General features: G+C 49.9%; 1 protein-coding gene across 4 annotated transcripts in view; it reads left to right on the top strand.

Moving 5' to 3' along the window:
* Positions 1–17,421, top strand: part of exoc6b (exocyst complex component 6B) — a gene marked incomplete at its 5' end in the record, with an annotated part of 123,919 nt that overhangs the window by 60,822 nt on the left and 45,676 nt on the right. For 2 of the 4 annotated variants that reach the window (XM_036987178.1, XM_036987177.1), the window contains 4 exon segments: positions 1,365–1,476; positions 6,089–6,223; positions 8,920–9,099; positions 14,684–14,713. In XM_036987178.1, coding sequence (XP_036843073.1) covers positions 1,365–1,476; positions 6,089–6,223; positions 8,920–9,099; positions 14,684–14,713 — 457 coding nt within the window. 4 annotated transcript variants of the gene reach the window in all.

Below are 17,421 nucleotides of genomic sequence, written 5' to 3'. Positions count from 1 at the left end.
CACTTAGCAACTACACTATATGCATGTGTAATTTAGAACGGCATCATCCATTGTTGACTTTTCAATTCACCCACTCATGAACAATATTTAACTTTTATTTTTAGGTGTTGTCTCTTTAAAAATCCTTACGTGTCTATTGGTGCACCGGTGTCCTCCCAGCTCCACCCATGTCATGTGAAATCCATAGATTAGGGCCTAATTAATTTCTTTCAATTGACTGATTTCCTGAAGTGTAAACTTGTTAATTGTTTCACGTTGCGTTTATATATATATTTTTTTTTTTCTCCTATTTTTATATCCTTTAGATATTTCAAAACCTTTTTCCTCGTGATTTTTATTTTTATTTTGCCATTTCTGAACGTGTCAAATTCAATATTTTATCAACTCATCTTTTAAATATATATTTTGATGCCTACAGGAGTGCGAGAGGTCCATTTCACGCCATATGTATTGAATTCAAAATTAATTTAAAAAAAATCGTGAACATGAAAAATAAAGTTGTGAATGTAAACATATTTTCGAGGAAAATGGATGTTGAAATAAAAATCCAAACAATTAAAAACAACATGTAAACAAGTAAACATGATGTAAACAAAAATAGCAAAAGCAAAACCCAATAACTTTTTGTTAAATAACTTTGAAGCAAAACTCTGACAAAATAATTAAAAAATATATTTATTTGAAAACGAATGCTAAAATAGTTTTTTTTGGTTAAACTTTCCCAGCAACCAATCCTATTGAGTACGTTTTTCCCTCGGCTGTTCAAGTCATTGATTGGTTTAAAATGAACCGTCACTCCAAAAAAACTAGTCGACCAATGGAGACTCACTGTCTACGCCTCCCTCTAAATCCCGCCCTTCACAGAGAAAATATTGTACAAGATGTTCTCAATATTTTATTTGGAATTCAATAAATATGGTGTGAAATTGACCCCATACAGGGGTCCTTAAATTCATAAGCAATTATCTATATTATCCATGGTATGACCATCATAAACTTATTCCATATGTTCGCTTAGTAGAACCCCCCCCCCCCCACCAAAATGGCTTCTACTTTAAGTTAAGAAAAAAAAAACACATTGCGCTTAGTGATGATTTGTCGCTCGGCGCTGTGCTTTTCAGGGACATTATCACTCGGTTTGTAAACTACACCTGGCACTCTGCTCTACCGGCAAACATGACCGGTGTGTCCGTGCCCTTAAAGAACCTTCCCGTCTTACAGGCTACACTAGATGTGTAACTGTTGCAAAAAAACGTGAGATGCTCCTATTCAGTTCAGTGAAACTTTGCAGAGCCCGACTGCTACTCCGAAGCCCCAGAGTGTGTATCTCTCTTATGTTATATCATCTTTTCTGTGTTTTTCAGCTCTACAGAGATCGATGATGTCATCCGTAAGTCGACCAACCTGCTGTTAACCAGAACGCTCAGTAACTGTCTACAGTACGCAATGAAGAAGAAGAACGTAGGACTGGCTGAGGTAAGAGTGGGTGTCGGTGTCTTTCTATAAATAATAATGGGGTCGATGTGTGACATTGGGATCAACGTTTCAAAATGGTCAAATAATATATCATTTTTATGCAGTTCCACTTGTGTACTTGGAGGAATATATACAAATTGGCCACTCATTAGATGTTGTCTTGGTAAACGGCTCCAGTCTATATTTGTCCGTGTTTGTCCGTGTTTTAGGTTATTGTGCTGCTGAAAAAGGTGAATTTGTCTCCACAGTGTCTGTTGGAAAGTAGACCAAACCAGACTGAACCATCTTTGCCTGTGTTTAGCTGTATTCTGTTTTATTTTTATCCTAAAAAAATTTTTTAAAAAAAACTTGTCTTTGCTGATGACAAGCATACCCATAACATGATGCAGCCACCACCATGCTTGGAAATATGAAGAGTGGTACTCTGGGATGTGTTGTATTTGCTCCAAACTTAACACTTTATATTCAGGACACAGAGGTGGGTTTATTTAAGCTCTCTTTGAAGAGGTAGGGGTTCAGATGTTTCTGGAAGATGGGCAGGGACTCTGCTGTCCTAGCTTCAGGGGGAAGCTGGTTCCACCATTGGGTTGCCAGGACAGAGAAGAGCTTGGACTGGGCTGAGCGGGAGCTGGCCTCCCGTAGGGCCAAGAGACCAGAAGTGACAGAACAGAGTGCTCAGGTTTGGGTGTAGGGTTTGAGTGTAGCCTGGATGTAGGGAGGGGCAGTTCCTCTTGCTCCTCTGTAGGTAAACACCATGGTCTTGTAGTGGATGGGTTGGGGTGTAGGGTTTGAGCATAGCCTGAAGGTAGGGAGGGGCAGTTCCTTAGGAAAGCACCATGGTCTTGTAGTTGATGCGAGCTTCGACTGGAAGTCAGTGGAGTGTGCGGAGGAGCGGAGGGACATGGAAGAGCTTGGGACGGTTGAACACCAGGCGGGTTGCAGCGTTCTGGATAAATTGCTGGGGTCTGAAAGAACCGCGTTTGTGTCAATCACTCAATATTTCTTGGTTTATCGCTCTCTCTCTCTCCATCTGTCTTTCTGTCTCTTTATCCTTTCTCTTTCTCGGTCTCGGGTCTTTTCTCAGACTCTATTTGGAGTGTTTGTTCTGTGAGCGACAGCAAGGCGACAGTAAGAGAGTTAATGAGATCCTCGAGTGTTAAAGGGGTTGCTATGGGGGGGTTGCGATGAGGTAGAACACATTGTGACCCTCCCTCAGTAAGGAAGAGTGAGAGTGTTAATATACAGAATGTAGCTATATTTACATCAGTGAATTAGATAATCAGTGTTCAGTGGGAAACACACTGAGAATCTCCCTGCCAATAGGTACTTAATCACAGTGGGAGTCTGTTCCTTCTTTTACTAGACCAAAAGTGGTACCTGCTGCCCCCGGTAGCGAAGGACCTACCCTTTCTACTTGTAGAATCACAGTGTTGCCCCCGGTAGCGACGGACCTATCCTTTCTACTTGTAGAATCACAGTGTTGCCCCCTGTAGTGACGGACCTACCCTTTCTACTTGTAGAATCACAGTGTTGCCCCCGGTAGCGAAGGACCTACCCTTTCTACTTGTAGAATCACAGTGTTGCCCCCGGTAGCGACGGACCTATCCTTTCTACTTGTAGAATCACAGTGTTGCCCCCTGTAGTGACGGACCTACCCTTTCTACTTGTAGAATCACAGTGTTGCCCCCGGTAGCGAAGGACCTACCCTTTCTACTCGTAGAATCACAGTGTTGCCCCCTGTAGTGACGGACCTACCCTTTCTACTCGTAGAATCACAGTGTTGCCCCCGGTAGCGAAGGACCTACCCTTTCTACTCGTAGAATCACAGTGTTGCCCCCTGTAGTGACGGACCTACCCTTTCTACTCGTAGAATCACAGTGTTGCCCCCGGTAGCGAAGGACCTACCCTTTCTACTCGTAGAATCACAGTGTTGCCCCCTGTAGTGACGGACCTACCCTTTCTACTCGTAGAATCACAGTGTTGCCCCCTGTAGTGACGGACCTACCCTTTCTACTCGTAGAATCACAGTGTTGCCCCCGGTAGCGAAGGACCTACCCTTTCTACTCGTAGAATCACAGTGTTGCCCCCGGTAGCGAAGGACCTACCCTTTCTACTCGTAGAATCACAGTGTTGCCCCCGGTAGCGAAGGACCTACCCTTTCTACTCGTAGAATCACAGTGTTGCCCCCGGTAGTGACGGACCTACCCTTTCTACTTGTAGAATCACAGTGTTGCCCCCGGTAGCGAAGGACCTACCCTTTCTACTCGTAGAATCACAGTGTTGCCCCCGGTAGCGAAGGACCTACCCTTTCTACTCGTAGAATCACAGTGTTGCCCCCGGTAGCGAAGGACCTACCCTTTCTACTCGTAGAATCACAGTGTTGCCCCCGGTAGCGAAGGACCTACCCTTTCTACTCGTAGAATCACAGTGTTGCCCCCGGTAGCGAAGGACCTACCCTTTCTACTTGTAGAATCACAGTGTTGCCCCCGGTAGCGAAGGACCTACCCTTTCTACTTGTAGAATCACAGTGTTGCCCCCGGTAGCGACGGACCTATCCTTTCTACTTGTAGAATCACAGTGTTGCCCCCTGTAGTGACGGACCTACCCTTTCTACTTGTAGAATCACAGTGTTGCCCCCGGTAGCGAAGGACCTACCCTTTCTACTTGTAGAATCACAGTGTTGCCCCCGGTAGCGACGGACCTATCCTTTCTACTTGTAGAATCACAGTGTTGCCCCCTGTAGTGACGGACCTACCCTTTCTACTTGTAGAATCACAGTGTTGCCCCCGGTAGCGAAGGACCTACCCTTTCTACTCGTAGAATCACAGTGTTGCCCCCTGTAGTGACGGACCTACCCTTTCTACTCGTAGAATCACAGTGTTGCCCCCGGTAGCGAAGGACCTACCCTTTCTACTCGTAGAATCACAGTGTTGCCCCCTGTAGTGACGGACCTACCCTTTCTACTCGTAGAATCACAGTGTTGCCCCCGGTAGCGAAGGACCTACCCTTTCTACTCGTAGAATCACAGTGTTGCCCCCTGTAGTGACGGACCTACCCTTTCTACTCGTAGAATCACAGTGTTGCCCCCTGTAGTGACGGACCTACCCTTTCTACTCGTAGAATCACAGTGTTGCCCCCGGTAGCGAAGGACCTACCCTTTCTACTCGTAGAATCACAGTGTTGCCCCCGGTAGCGAAGGACCTACCCTTTCTACTCGTAGAATCACAGTGTTGCCCCCGGTAGCGAAGGACCTACCCTTTCTACTCGTAGAATCACAGTGTTGCCCCCGGTAGTGACGGACCTACCCTTTCTACTTGTAGAATCACAGTGTTGCCCCCGGTAGCGAAGGACCTACCCTTTCTACTCGTAGAATCACAGTGTTGCCCCCGGTAGCGAAGGACCTACCCTTTCTACTCGTAGAATCACAGTGTTGCCCCCGGTAGCGAAGGACCTACCCTTTCTACTCGTAGAATCACAGTGTTGCCCCCGGTAGCGAAGGACCTACCCTTTCTACTCGTAGAATCACAGTGTTGCCCTCGGTAGCGAAGGACCTACCCTTTCTACTTGTAGAATCACAGTGTTGCCCCCGGTAGCGAAGGACCTACCCTTTCTACTCGTAGAATCACAGTGTTGCCCCCTGTAGTGACGGACCTACCCTTTCTACTTGTAGAATCACAGTGTTGCCCCGGTAGTGACTGCCCTATCCTTTCTACTTGTAGAATCACAGTGTTGCCCCGGTAGTGACTGCCCTATCCTTTCTACTTGTAGAATCACAGTGCTTGTCTGTGGCCAACAACTTGACTTTGAGCCAATCAGAGAGCACGGAACCCCAGGGGAGGCACCAAAAAAAAAAAGTTATATAAATTTGCCGTACATCCACAAATGAGCCAGTCACACTTCATGTGCAATGTAGGCTATGGGATGGTAACTAGCTAAGTGCACAGATACAATGCACACAGCACTAAATACTTCCTCCAAGCTAACTAACCACTGTAGCTAGTATTGACATAATTAAATCACAATGGATTAGCTAGTTTTCCATGAAACCACTGCCTAGTTTTCCATGAAACCGCACTAATATGTTTACATTAGCTAGCTAGCTAAACATTTGGCTTTGGGCTGGTGCTGGCAGTATGGGATATTGAGAGTGAATTAAGAATCTTCTTTGTCATCTTGCTAGTTAGTTATCTAGCTGGGGTCATTTGGCTAGTATCAACAAAGGCCTTTCTACAAAAGAACAACATTAGCGCAGCTAGCGTAGAATCAAGACCTTAAGTACACGGACATGCATTGCCAAACAACGCTACTTTCTGGTATAGAGTATTAGTATTGGTTTAGAGTATTAGTATTGGTTTAGAGTATTAGTATTGGTTTAGAGTATTAGAACAAAGCTGAGTGACTGATGGCTTTCAAGGTCTTTGCTGTGTGACGTTCTTCACAGGTGCTGAGTATTGTAGGCAGGGAAACGTTTGACAATCCTACCTTTTTTGTCTGAGCTTTTAAAGAGAATGTTGGGGAATGTCGCTTATGAGGTCTCTGAGGGGTCCCTCTGCCTGATCACGTGTGTGTGTGTGTGTGTGTGTGTGTGTGTGTGTGTGTGTGTGTGTGTTAGCTGGTTCAGGTGATCATCAACACGACCCAGCTGGAAGCATCATGTGTTTACCTGGAGGAGTTCATCTCCAACATCACTAATGTTCCCCCCGATACCGCCAACGCTACCAAGCTCTACGGGACGTCCACGTTTAAGGTATGCACATGCTCATGCACAACCAGACCCCCCCGCCCCCCCTTCCCCCAACCATCCTTCTCTCCATCCACCACTCGTCTTTTCTTACAGCCAATGATTTTGCTGATAGAAACTCTCTAGACAGAAGTTTAACCTGCTGTAATATGTGGTGGACGTACCTTAGTCAATTAACCTTAATTGACTGAACTGACTGTAAAGTTTAGAGCCCGACCAATAAATCGGTGAACGATATTATCGTCCGATTTATAAGCATTTCCCAGAAATATTTGTATTTGTCTTTATTCCGCTGATACACAAAGACATAATAAACAACAACAACAACAACAACAACAACCCTGACCCGATTGCAGCTAGCTCGTCTCTCCGCACTGACCCGATTGCAGCTAGCTCGTCTCTCCGCACTGACCCGATTGCAGCTAGCTCGTCTCTCCGCACTGACCCGATTGCAGCTAGCTCGTCTCTCCGCACTGACCCGATTGCAGCTAGCTCGTCTCTCCGCACTGACCCGATTGCAGCTAGCTCGTCTCTCCGCACTGACCCGATTGCAGCTAGCTCGTCTCTCCGCACTGACCCGATTGCAGCTAGCTCGTCTCTCCGCACTGACCCGATTGCAGCTAGCTCGTCTCTCCGCACTGACCTGACCCGATTGCAGCTAGCTCGTCTCTCTGCCGCCGAGCTGATCTGGTAACAGCTAGCTGGTCTCTGCCGCCGAGCTGATCTGGTAACAGCTAGCTGGTCTCTGCCGCCGAGCTGATCTGGTATCCCAGTTATCGAAGAGGATGATCCTGGAAATAATGTGCAAGAGACATTGTTGTACAGAAACGTTCTGTCAGTTTCTGAATCCCACAGGGATTCTGGGTATTCCCCATTTGGATCTGAAAACACCAGCATGGATACGAACCCCAAACAATATAAATAAAGTATGTGAATGAGTTTGGTCCTTCCATCTCTCTCCAAAAACACACCTTCCCTCCAAATGAGTGCAGTCCAGAATGATTCTGGATGGTGTCTTAGGATGAACTCTTCAGAAGAAGACTGTGTCCTGAGTAACCGTCATCCGCGTCGGCCCTGGTTGTATCAGGTTCTTGGTGCTGTGTTGAAGCAGCAGGTCCAGGGAGGAGCACAGAGTGAAGGAACACAGTTTTACTTGTTTTCACCTACACACACACTTTTCCACATTTTGTATTACCCTCGGAGCACCACATACACCACCACAGGGGTGGCAGCGTAGCCTAGTGGTTATTGGAAGGTAGCCTAGTGGTTAGAGGCAGGTAGCCTAGTGGTTAGAGGCAGGTAGCCTAGTGGTTAGAGGCAGGTAGCCTAGTGGTTAGAGGCAGCGTAGCCTAGTGGTTAGAGGCAGGTAGCCTAGTGGTTAGAGGCAGGTAGCCTAGTGGTTAGAGGCAGGTGGCCTAGTGGTTAGAGGCAGGTGGCCTAGTGGTTAGAGGCAGGTGGCCTAGTGGTTAGAGGCAGGTAGCCTAGTGGTTAGAGGCAGGTAGCCTAGTGGTTAGAGGCAGGTAGCCTAGTGGTTAGAGGCAGGTAGCCTAGTGGTTAGAGGCAGGTAGCCTAGTGGTTAGAGGCAGGTAGCCTAGTGGTTAGAGGCAGGTAGCCTAGTGGTTAGAGGCAGGTAGCCTAGTGGTTAGAGGCAGGTAGCCTAGTGGTTAGAGGCAGGTAGCCTAGTGGTTAGAGGAGGTAGCCTAGTGGTTAGAGCAGGTAGCCTAGTGGTTAGAGGCAGGTGGCCTAGTGGTTAGAGGCAGGTGGCCTAGTGGTTAGAGGCAGGTGGCCTAGTGGTTAGAGGCAGGTAGCCTAGTGGTTAGAGGCAGGGTAGCCTAGTGGTTAGAGGCAGGGTAGCCTAGTGGTTAGAGGCAGGGTAGCCTAGTGGTTAGAGGCAGGGTAGCCTAGTGGTTAGAGGCAGGTAGCCTAGTGGTTAGAGGCAGGGTAGCCTAGTGGTTAGAGGCAGGGTAGCCTAGTGGTTAGAGGCAAGGTAGCCTAGTGGTTAGAGGCAGGGTAGCCTAGTGGTTAGAGGCAGGGTAGCCTAGTGGTTAGAGGCAGGTAGCCTAGTGGTTAGAGGCAGGTAGCCTAGTGGTTAGAGGCAGGTAGCCTAGTGGTTAGAGGCAGGTAGCCTAGTGGTTAGAGGCAGGTAGCCTAGTGGTTAGAGGCAGGTAGCCTAGTGGTTAGAGGCAGGGTAGCCTAGTGGTTAGAGGCAGGGTAGCCTAGTGGTTAGAGGCAGGTAGCCTAGTGGTTAGAGGCAGGGTAGCCTAGTGGTTAGAGGCAGGGTAGCCTAGTGGTTAGAGGCAGGGTAGCCTAGTGGTTAGAGGCAGGGTAGCCTAGTGGTTAGAGGCAGGGTAGCCTAGTGGTTAGAGGCAAGGTAGCCTAGTGGTTAGAGGCAGGGTAGCCTAGTGGTTAGAGGCAGGTAAGCCTAGTGGTTAGAGGCAGGTAGCCTAGTGGTTAGAGGCAGGTAGCGTAGTAACCGAAAGGTTGCTAGATCAAATCCCTGAGCTGACAAGGTTAACCCACTGTTCCCCGGGCGCCGAAGACGTGGATATCGATTAAGGCAGCCTTCCGCACCTCTCTGATTCAGAGGTGTTGGGTTAAATGCTAAAGACATTTCAGTTGAATACATTCAGTTGTACAACTGACCAGGTATCCCCCTTTCCCCTATCTGCTAAATGACCTAAATGTAAAAAATCTCTCTCCAGGATGCGAGACATGCAGCAGAAGAGGAGATCTACACCAATCTGAACGCTAAGATCGACCAGTTCCTTCAGCTGGCAGACTACGATTGGACAGCAGCCCAGGGGGGCGGGGATCCGAGCGACTACCTGAGTGACCTCATCGCCTTCCTCTGTTCCACTTTCTCTGTCTTCACACACCTGCCGGTTAGTATCTCACATACACACACCTTCTCTGTCTTCACACACCTGGCGGGTTAGCATCTCACATACACACACACCTTCTCTGCCTTCACACACCTGGCGGAATAGCATCTCACATACACACACCTTCTCTCTCTTCACACACCTGGCGGAATAGCATCTCACATACACACACCTTCTCTGTCTTCACACACCTGCTGGTCAGTATAAATTAATCAATCAAATGAATTTTATAAAGGCCTTTACAGATCAGTGCTTTAGAGATCCCAGGCCTAAACATGAAAGAGCAAATGAAGTAAAACCATAGTGGGGAAAAAACTGTCTGGAAGGAATAAATCTAGAGGAACCAGACTCTGAGGGGTTGTCAGTCCTCTCCTGGCTGTACTGGGTAGAGAGGAACCAGGCTCTGAGGGGTGGTCAGTCCTCTCCTGGCTGTACTGGGTAGAGAGGAACCAGGCTCTGAGGGGTGGTCAGTCCTCTCCTGGCTGTACTGGGTAGAGACTAACCAGACTCTGAGGGGTGGTCAGTCCTCTCCTGGCTGTACTGGGTAGAGAGGAACCAGGCTCTGAGGGGTGGTCAGTCCTCTCCTGGCTGTACTGGGTAGAGAGGAACCAGGCTCTGAGGGGTGGTCAGTCCTCTACTGGCTGTACTGGGTAGAGAGGAACCAGACTGAGGGGTGACCAGTCCTCTACTGGCTGTACTGGGTAGAGAGGAACCAGGCTCTGAGGGGTGACCAGTCCTCTCCTGGCTGTACTGGGTAGAGAGGAATCAGGCTCTGAGGGGTGGTCAGTCCTCTACTGACTGTACTGGGTAGACCAGAGGAACCCGGCTCTGAGGGGTGACCAGTCCTCTACTGGCTGTACTGGGTAGAGAGGAACCAGACTCTGAGGGGTGACCAGTCCTCTACTGGCTGTACTGGGTAGAGAGGAACCAGGCTCTGAGGGGTGACCAGTCCTCTACTGGCTGTACTGGGTAGAGAGGAACCAGGCTCTGAGGGGTGGTCAGTTCTCTCCTGGCTGTACTGGGTAGACCAGAGGAACCGGGCTCTGAGGGGTGGTCAGTCCTCTACTGGCTGTACTGGGTAGAGAGGAACCAGGTTCTGAGGGGTGGTCAGTCCTCTCCTGGCTGTACTGGGTAGAGAGGAACCAGACTCTGAGGGGTGACCAGTCCTCTACTGGCTGTACTGGGTAGAGAGGAACCAGGCTCTGAGGGGTGACCAGTCCTCTCCTGGCTGTACTGGGTAGACCAGAGGAACCAGGCTCTGAGGGGTGGTCAGTTCTCTCCTGGCTGTACTGGGTAGAGAGGAACCAGGCTCTGAGGGGTGGTCAGTCCTCTCCTGGCTGTACTGGGTAGAGAGGAACCAGGCTCTGAGGGGTGGTCAGTCCTCTCCTGGCTGTACTGGGTAGAGAGGAACCAGGCTCTGAGGGGTGGTCAGTCCTCTACTGGCTGTACTGGGTAGAGAGGAACCAGGCTCTGAGGGGTGGTCAGTTCTCTCCTGGCTGTACTGGGTAGACCAGAGGAACCGGGCTCTGAGGGGTGGTCAGTCCTCTCCTGGCTGTACTGGGTAGAGAGGAACCAGGCTCTGAGGGGTGGTCAGTCCTCTCCTGGCTGTACTGGGTAGAGAGGAACCAGGCTCTGAGGGGTGGTCAGTCCTCTACTGGCTGTACTGGGTAGAGAGGAACCAGACTCTGAGGGGTGACCAGTCCTCTACTGGCTGTACTGGGTAGAGAGGAACCAGGCTCTGAGGGGTGACCAGTCCTCTCCTGGCTGTACTGGGTAGAGAGGAATCAGGCTCTGAGGGGTGGTCAGTCCTCTACTGACTGTACTGGGTAGACCAGAGGAACCCGGCTCTGAGGGGTGACCAGTCCTCTACTGGCTGTACTGGGTAGAGAGGAACCAGACTCTGAGGGGTGACCAGTCCTCTACTGGCTGTACTGGGTAGAGAGGAACCAGGCTCTGAGGGGTGACCAGTCCTCTACTGGCTGTACTGGGTAGAGAGGAACCAGGCTCTGAGGGGTGACCAGTCCTCTACTGGCTGTACTGGGTAGAGAGGAACCAGACTCTGAGGGGTGACCAGTCCTCTCCTGGCTGTACTGGGTAGAGAGGAACCAGGCTCTGAGGGGTGACCAGTCCTCTCCTGGCTGTACTGGGTAGAGAGGAATCAGGCTCTGAGGGGTGACCAGTCCTTTACTGGCTGTACTGGGTAGAGAGGAACCAGGCTCTGAGGGGTGGTCAGTTCTCTCCTGGCTGTACTGGGTAGACCAGAGGAACCGGGCTCTGAGGGGTGGTCAGTCCTCTACTGGCTGTACTGGGTAGAGAGGAACCAGGTTCTGAGGGGTGGTCAGTCCTCTCCTGGCTGTACTGGGTAGAGAGGAACCAGACTCTGAGGGGTGACCAGTCCTCTACTGGCTGTACTGGGTAGAGAGGAACCAGGCTCTGAGGGGTGACCAGTCCTCTCCTGGCTGTACTGGGTAGACCAGAGGAACCAGGCTCTGAGGGGTGGTCAGTTCTCTCCTGGCTGTACTGGGTAGAGAGGAACCAGACTCTGAGGGGTGACCAGTCCTCTCCTGGCTGTACTGGGTAGACCAGAGGAACCAGGCTCTGAGGGGTGGTCAGTCCTCTCCTGGCTGTACTGGGTAGAGAGGAACCAGGCTCTGAGGGGTGGTCAGTCCTCTACTGGCTGTACTGGGTAGATTTGAACCAGGCTCTGAGGGGTGGTCAGTCCTCTACTGGCTGTACTGGGTAGAGTTGAACCAGGCTCTGAGGGGTGACCAGTCCTCTTTTGCCTGTACTGGGTACAGAGGAACCAGGCTCTGAGGGGTGGTCAGTCCTCTACTGGCTGTACTGGGTAGACCAGAGGAACCAGGTTCTGGGGGGAGACCAGTCCTCTACTGACTGTACTGGGTAGAGAGGAACCAGGCTCTGAGGGGTGGTCAGTCCTCTACTGGCTGTACTGGGTACAGAGGAACCAGGCTCTGAGGGGTGGTCAGTCCTCTACTGGCTGTACTGGGTAGACCAGAGGAACCAGGTTCTGGGGGGAGACCAGTCCTCTACTGACTGTACTGGGTAGACCAAAGGAACCAGGCTCTGAGGGGTGACCAGTCCTCTACTGGCTGTACTGGGTAGACCAGAGGATCCTGGCTCTGAGGGGTGGTCAGTCCTCTACTGGCTGTACTGGGTAGAGATTAACCAGGCTCTGAGGGGTGGTCAGTCCTCTACTGGCTGTACTGGGTAGAGAGGAACCAGGCTCTGAGGGGTGACCAGTCCTCTACTGGCTGTACTGGGTAGAGAGAAACCAGGCTCTGAGGGGTGGTCAGTCCTCTACTGACTGTACTGGGTAGACCAGAGGAACCAGGCTCTGAGGGGTGGCCAGTCCTCTCCTGGCTGTACTGGGTAGAGAGGAACCAGGCTTCAATATATCCACAGAATTTTCATTCCTCAGGATGACACTTATTTTGTGAAGTGCACCAGTCCCTCCTGCAGCAAAGCACCCCCACAACATGATGCTGCCACCCCCGTGCTTCACGGTTGGGATGGTGTTCTTCGGCTTGCAAGCCTCCCCTTTTTCCTCCAAACATAACAATGGTCATTATGGCCAAACAGTTCTATTTTTGTTTCATCAGACCAGAGGACATTTCTCCAAAAAGTACGATCTTTGTCCCCATGTGCAGTTACAAACCAGTTACAATCCGTAGTCTGCCATTTTTCTGGCTGTTTTGGAGCAGTGGCTTCTTCCTTGCTGAGCGGCCTTTCAGGTTATGTTGATATAGGACTCATTTTACTGTGGATAGAGATACTTTTGTACCGGTTTCCTCCAGCATCTTCACAGGGTCCTTTGCTGTTGTTCTGGGATTGATTTGCACTTTTCACACCAAAGTACGTTCATCTCTAGGAGACAGAACACGTCTCCTTCCTGAGCGGTATGACAGCTGCGTGGTCCCATGGTGTTTATACTTGTGTACTATTGTTTGTCCGGATGAACGTGGTACCTTCAGGCGTTTGGAAATTGCTCCCAAGGATGAACCAGACTTGTGGAGGTCTACAATTTTTTTCTGAGGTCTTGGCTGATTTCTTTAGATGTCAAGCAAAGAGGCACTGAGTTTGAAGGTCGGCCTTGAAATACATCCACAGGTACACAGTCACCTTAGTGTAAACTTCTGACTCACTGGAATTGGGTCATAATCTGTGAAAGACAGACAGAAATAATCTGTCTGTAAACAATTGTTGGAGAAATGACTTGTGTCATGCACAAAGTAGATGTCGTAACTGACTTTCCAAAACTATAGTTTGTTAAGAAGAAATTTGTGGAGTGGCTGAGAAACGAGTTTCAACCTAAGTGTATGTAAACTTACCACTTCAACTGTATAGGCTTAGGGGTTTGATATTAATATAAACATATGAGTTTAAGGAAGAGAAGCTTAGGCCTAGAGAACCGATTTTTAAACCTTTTTAGAACATTTTTGAACAGGCTAATATAGCAAAAATTGTACTAGGCTACCGGTATTTATTTTACAACATGTCTATTTTAATGCTAATTAAAAAGCAAAACTTTTTATTGTGTTGCAATTGGCTGACAGGAATAACAAGCTCACGTAGTTCTCATCGACTCACACACATTAAATTAACAGAGGACGAGTCCAGTCGGTCAGTATATTTTAATTGCACGAACCCGAGACTCATGGCATTTGTATCAGACCCAACCCAGATCCGAGACAAAAGTCCCGGGTTCTGATCTCTGAATTCCGGGTCTGTTGGACCCGTGATGACCTCAACTATTAACGCAGGGGTCCCGGGTTCTAGTCTCTGAATTCTGGGTCTTTTGGACCCTTGAAGACATCTACTACTAACGCAGGGGTCCCGGGTTCTGGTCTCTGAATTCTGGGTCTTTTGGACCCGTGAAGACATCTACTACTAACGCAGGGTTCCCGGGTTCTGGTCTCTGAATTCCGGGTCTTTTGGACCCATGAAGACATCTACTACTAACGCAGGGGTCCCGGGTTCTGGTCTCTGAATTCTGGGTCTTTTGGACCCGTGAAGACATCTACTACTAACGCAGGGTTCCCGGGTTCTGGTCTCTGAATTCCGGGTCTTTTGGACCCGTGAAGACCTCTACTACTAACGCATGTGAAAGTGTGTTTGCGAGTCCTGGTCTTAAATGTTTACTTGTCTCCGATCTGGGTCTGTGTCCTGGGTCTCTGTCCTGGGTCTGAATCAGGGTCACTACATATTTATTATGTACTGGATTCATAGCTCAGTCTAAAATCTCCTTCTCTATATATTTGTATAGGGATATAGATTGCATGTTATTAATGCTACAGTCCTTTTTTTTGGTTGTTAATCCGATTCGCCCTTCTTGATTTCTTGTCTTTATAAAAGTGTATTAAATAATAATAACTTTAATAATTAAATAAATTAAATTAAATCAGTTTTAGATTGTTCGGAGCAGGAGTAACATAATTTCGCTGCACTGCTATAACACCTGTTAAACTGTTACACTTTTGATTCGACGAGATTGAGAAAGCGGGTTTGACCTCGGACTGAAATGACCCTTCACCCTTGAACCCCCGACTTGCTCTCTTTCCCATAGGGTAGTGCCATAGAACACGCTAGACTGCCGGTAAGTACAGTTTGAGTGTTACCGACCGTAACAAGACCACAGAGCATGAGCGTGATGCACGGTCGCCTGGTTTTTGTCAAGAATACATGTATGGACTGACTGATTTGGCTCTTACTTATTCTGATGGACAGACACTTTGATTGATTGTCTGAAAGAGATTCTGATTGGGTGAAAGCTCCTAAAAGTCTGAAAGAGATTCTGATTGGGTGAAAGCTCCTAAAAGTCTGAAAGAGATTCTGATTGGGTGACAGCTCCTAAAAGTCTGAAAGAGATTCTGATTGGGTGACAGCTCCTAAAAGTCTGAAAGAGATTCTGATTGGGTGACAGCTCCTAAAAGTCTGAAAGAGATTCTGATTGGGTGACAGCTCCTAAAAGTCTGAAAGAGATTCTGATTGATTGACAGCTCCTAAAAGTCTGAAAGAGATTCTGATTGGGTGACAGCTCCTAAAAGTCTGAAAGAGATTCTGATTGGGTGACAGCTCCTAAAAGTCTGAAAGAGATTCTGATTGGGTGAAAGCTCCTAAAAGTCTGAAAGAGATTCTGATTGGGTGACAGCTCCTAAAAGTCTGAAAGAGATTCTGATTGATTGACAGCTCCTAAAAGTCTGAAAGAGATTCTGACTGATGACTACTCGTGGGAATAGTGTGCCAGTTGGGATCTCATCCTCTGTGATTAACACCGGGTCCCGATTCGCTCAGAAATAACCAAATAACTACCCCTTGGCCCTAACTGTATGGATTTGACCCCCTGGGTTCCTTTTGAAAAGGCCAGCCCTTGATTAACATCTCCCGAAGAGTGAATAACATTGCTCTGGAGTTGGCCTCTCCCAGATGCCTCCTACCCACAGCCCTGTGACACTGACTTGGCTGAGGCTGCATGAGGGATGTGTGTTTTGACCAGACAGAGGCTCTGGCATGTGGGAAACCTTCTCATGGAGCTGATCCTGGTAACGCTGCATATTTATTATTTAACCAAAGACACAGGAAAAAAATTAAGTGAAACTGTCCACCCTGTTCTCCTCTTCCACCCCGTTCTCCTCTTCCACCCCGTTCTCCTCTTCCACCCCGTTCTCCTCTTCCACCCCGTTCTCCTCTTCCACCCCGTTCTCCTCTTCCACCCCGTTCTCCTCTTCCACCCCGTTCTCCTCTTCCACCCCGTTCTCCTCTCCCACCCCATTCTCCTCTTCCCTCCTCCTCTCTACCCCGTTCTCCTCTTCCACCCTGTTCTCCTCTTCCACCCCGTTCTCCTCTTCCACCCCGTTCTCCTCTTCCACCCCGTTCTCCTCTTCCACCCCGTTCTCCTCTTCCACCCCGTTCTCCTCTTCCACCCCGGTCTCCTCTTCCACCCCGGTCTCCTCTTCCACCCCGGTCTCCTCTTCCACCCCGTTCTCCTCTTCCACCCCGTTCTCCTCTTCCACCCCGTTCTCCTCTTCCACCCCGTTCTCCTCTTCCACCCCGTTCTCCTCTTCCACCCTGTTCTCCTCTTCCACCCCGTTCTCCTCTTCCCTCCTCCTCTCTACCCTGTTCTCCTCTCTACCCTGTTCTCCTCTTCCACCCTGTTCTCCTCTTCCACCCTGTTCTCCTCTTCCACCCTGTTCTCCTCTTCCACCCCGTTCTCCTCTTCCACCCCGTTCTCCTCTTCCACCCCGTTCTCCTCTTCCACCCCGTTCTCCTCTTCCACCCCGTTTCTCCTCTTCCACCCTCTCCACCCCGTTCTCCTCTTCCACCCCGTTCTCCTCTTCCACCCCGTTCTCCTCTTCCACCCCGTTCTCCTCTTCCCTCCTCCTCTCTACCCCGTTCTCCTCTTCCACCCTGTCCTCTTCACCCCGTTCTCCTCTTCCCTCTTCCACCCCGTTCTCCTCTTCCACCCCGTTCTCCTCTTCCACCCAGTTCTCCTCTTCCACCCCGTTCTCCTCTTCCACCCCGTTCTCCTCTTCCACCCCGTTCTCCTCTTCCACCCCGTTCTCCTCTTCCACCCCGTTCTCCTCTTCCACCCCGTTCTCCTCTTCCACCCTGTTCTCCTCTTCCACCCTGTTCTCCTCTTCCACCCTGTTCTCCTCTTCCACCCTGTTCTCCTCTTCCACCCCGTTCTCCTCTTCCACGTTCTCTTCCCTCCTCTCCACCACGTTCTCTTCCCTCCTCTCCACCCCGTTCTCTTCCCTCCTCTCCACCCCGTTCTCCTCCCTCCTCTTCCACCCCGTTCTCCTCTTCCACCCCGTTCTCCTCTTCCACCCCATTCTCCTCTTCCACCCCGTTCTCCTCTTCCACCCCGTTCTCCTCTTCCACTCCGTTCTCCTCTTCCACCCTCTCCACCCCGTTCTCCTCTTCCACCCCGTTCTCCTCTTCCACCCCGTTCTCCTCTTCCACCCCGTTCTCCTCTTCCACCCCGGTCTCCTCTTCCACCCCGGTCTCCTCTTCCACCCCGGTCTCCTCTTCCACCCCGGTCTCCTCTTCCACCCCGGTCTCCTCTTCCACCCCGGTCTCCTCTTCCACCCCGGTCTCCTCTTCCATCCCGGTCTCCTCTTCCATCCCGGTCTCCTCTTCCACCCCGGTCTCCTCTTCCACCCCGGTCTCCTCTTCCACCCCGGTCTCCTCTTCCACCCCGGTCTCCTCTTCCATCCCGGTCTCCTCTTCCACCCCGGTCTCCTCTTCCACCCCGGTCTCCTCTTCCACCCCGGTCTCCTCTTCCACCCCGGTCTCCTCTTCCAC

The sequence above is a fragment of the Oncorhynchus mykiss genome, chromosome 9, assembly GCF_013265735.2.
Source record: "Oncorhynchus mykiss isolate Arlee chromosome 9, USDA_OmykA_1.1, whole genome shotgun sequence".
Classification (NCBI taxonomy): Eukaryota; Metazoa; Chordata; class Actinopteri; order Salmoniformes; family Salmonidae; genus Oncorhynchus; species Oncorhynchus mykiss.
Note: the sequence above shows the minus strand (reverse complement) of the source record. Positions and strands in the feature narration are given on the sequence as shown.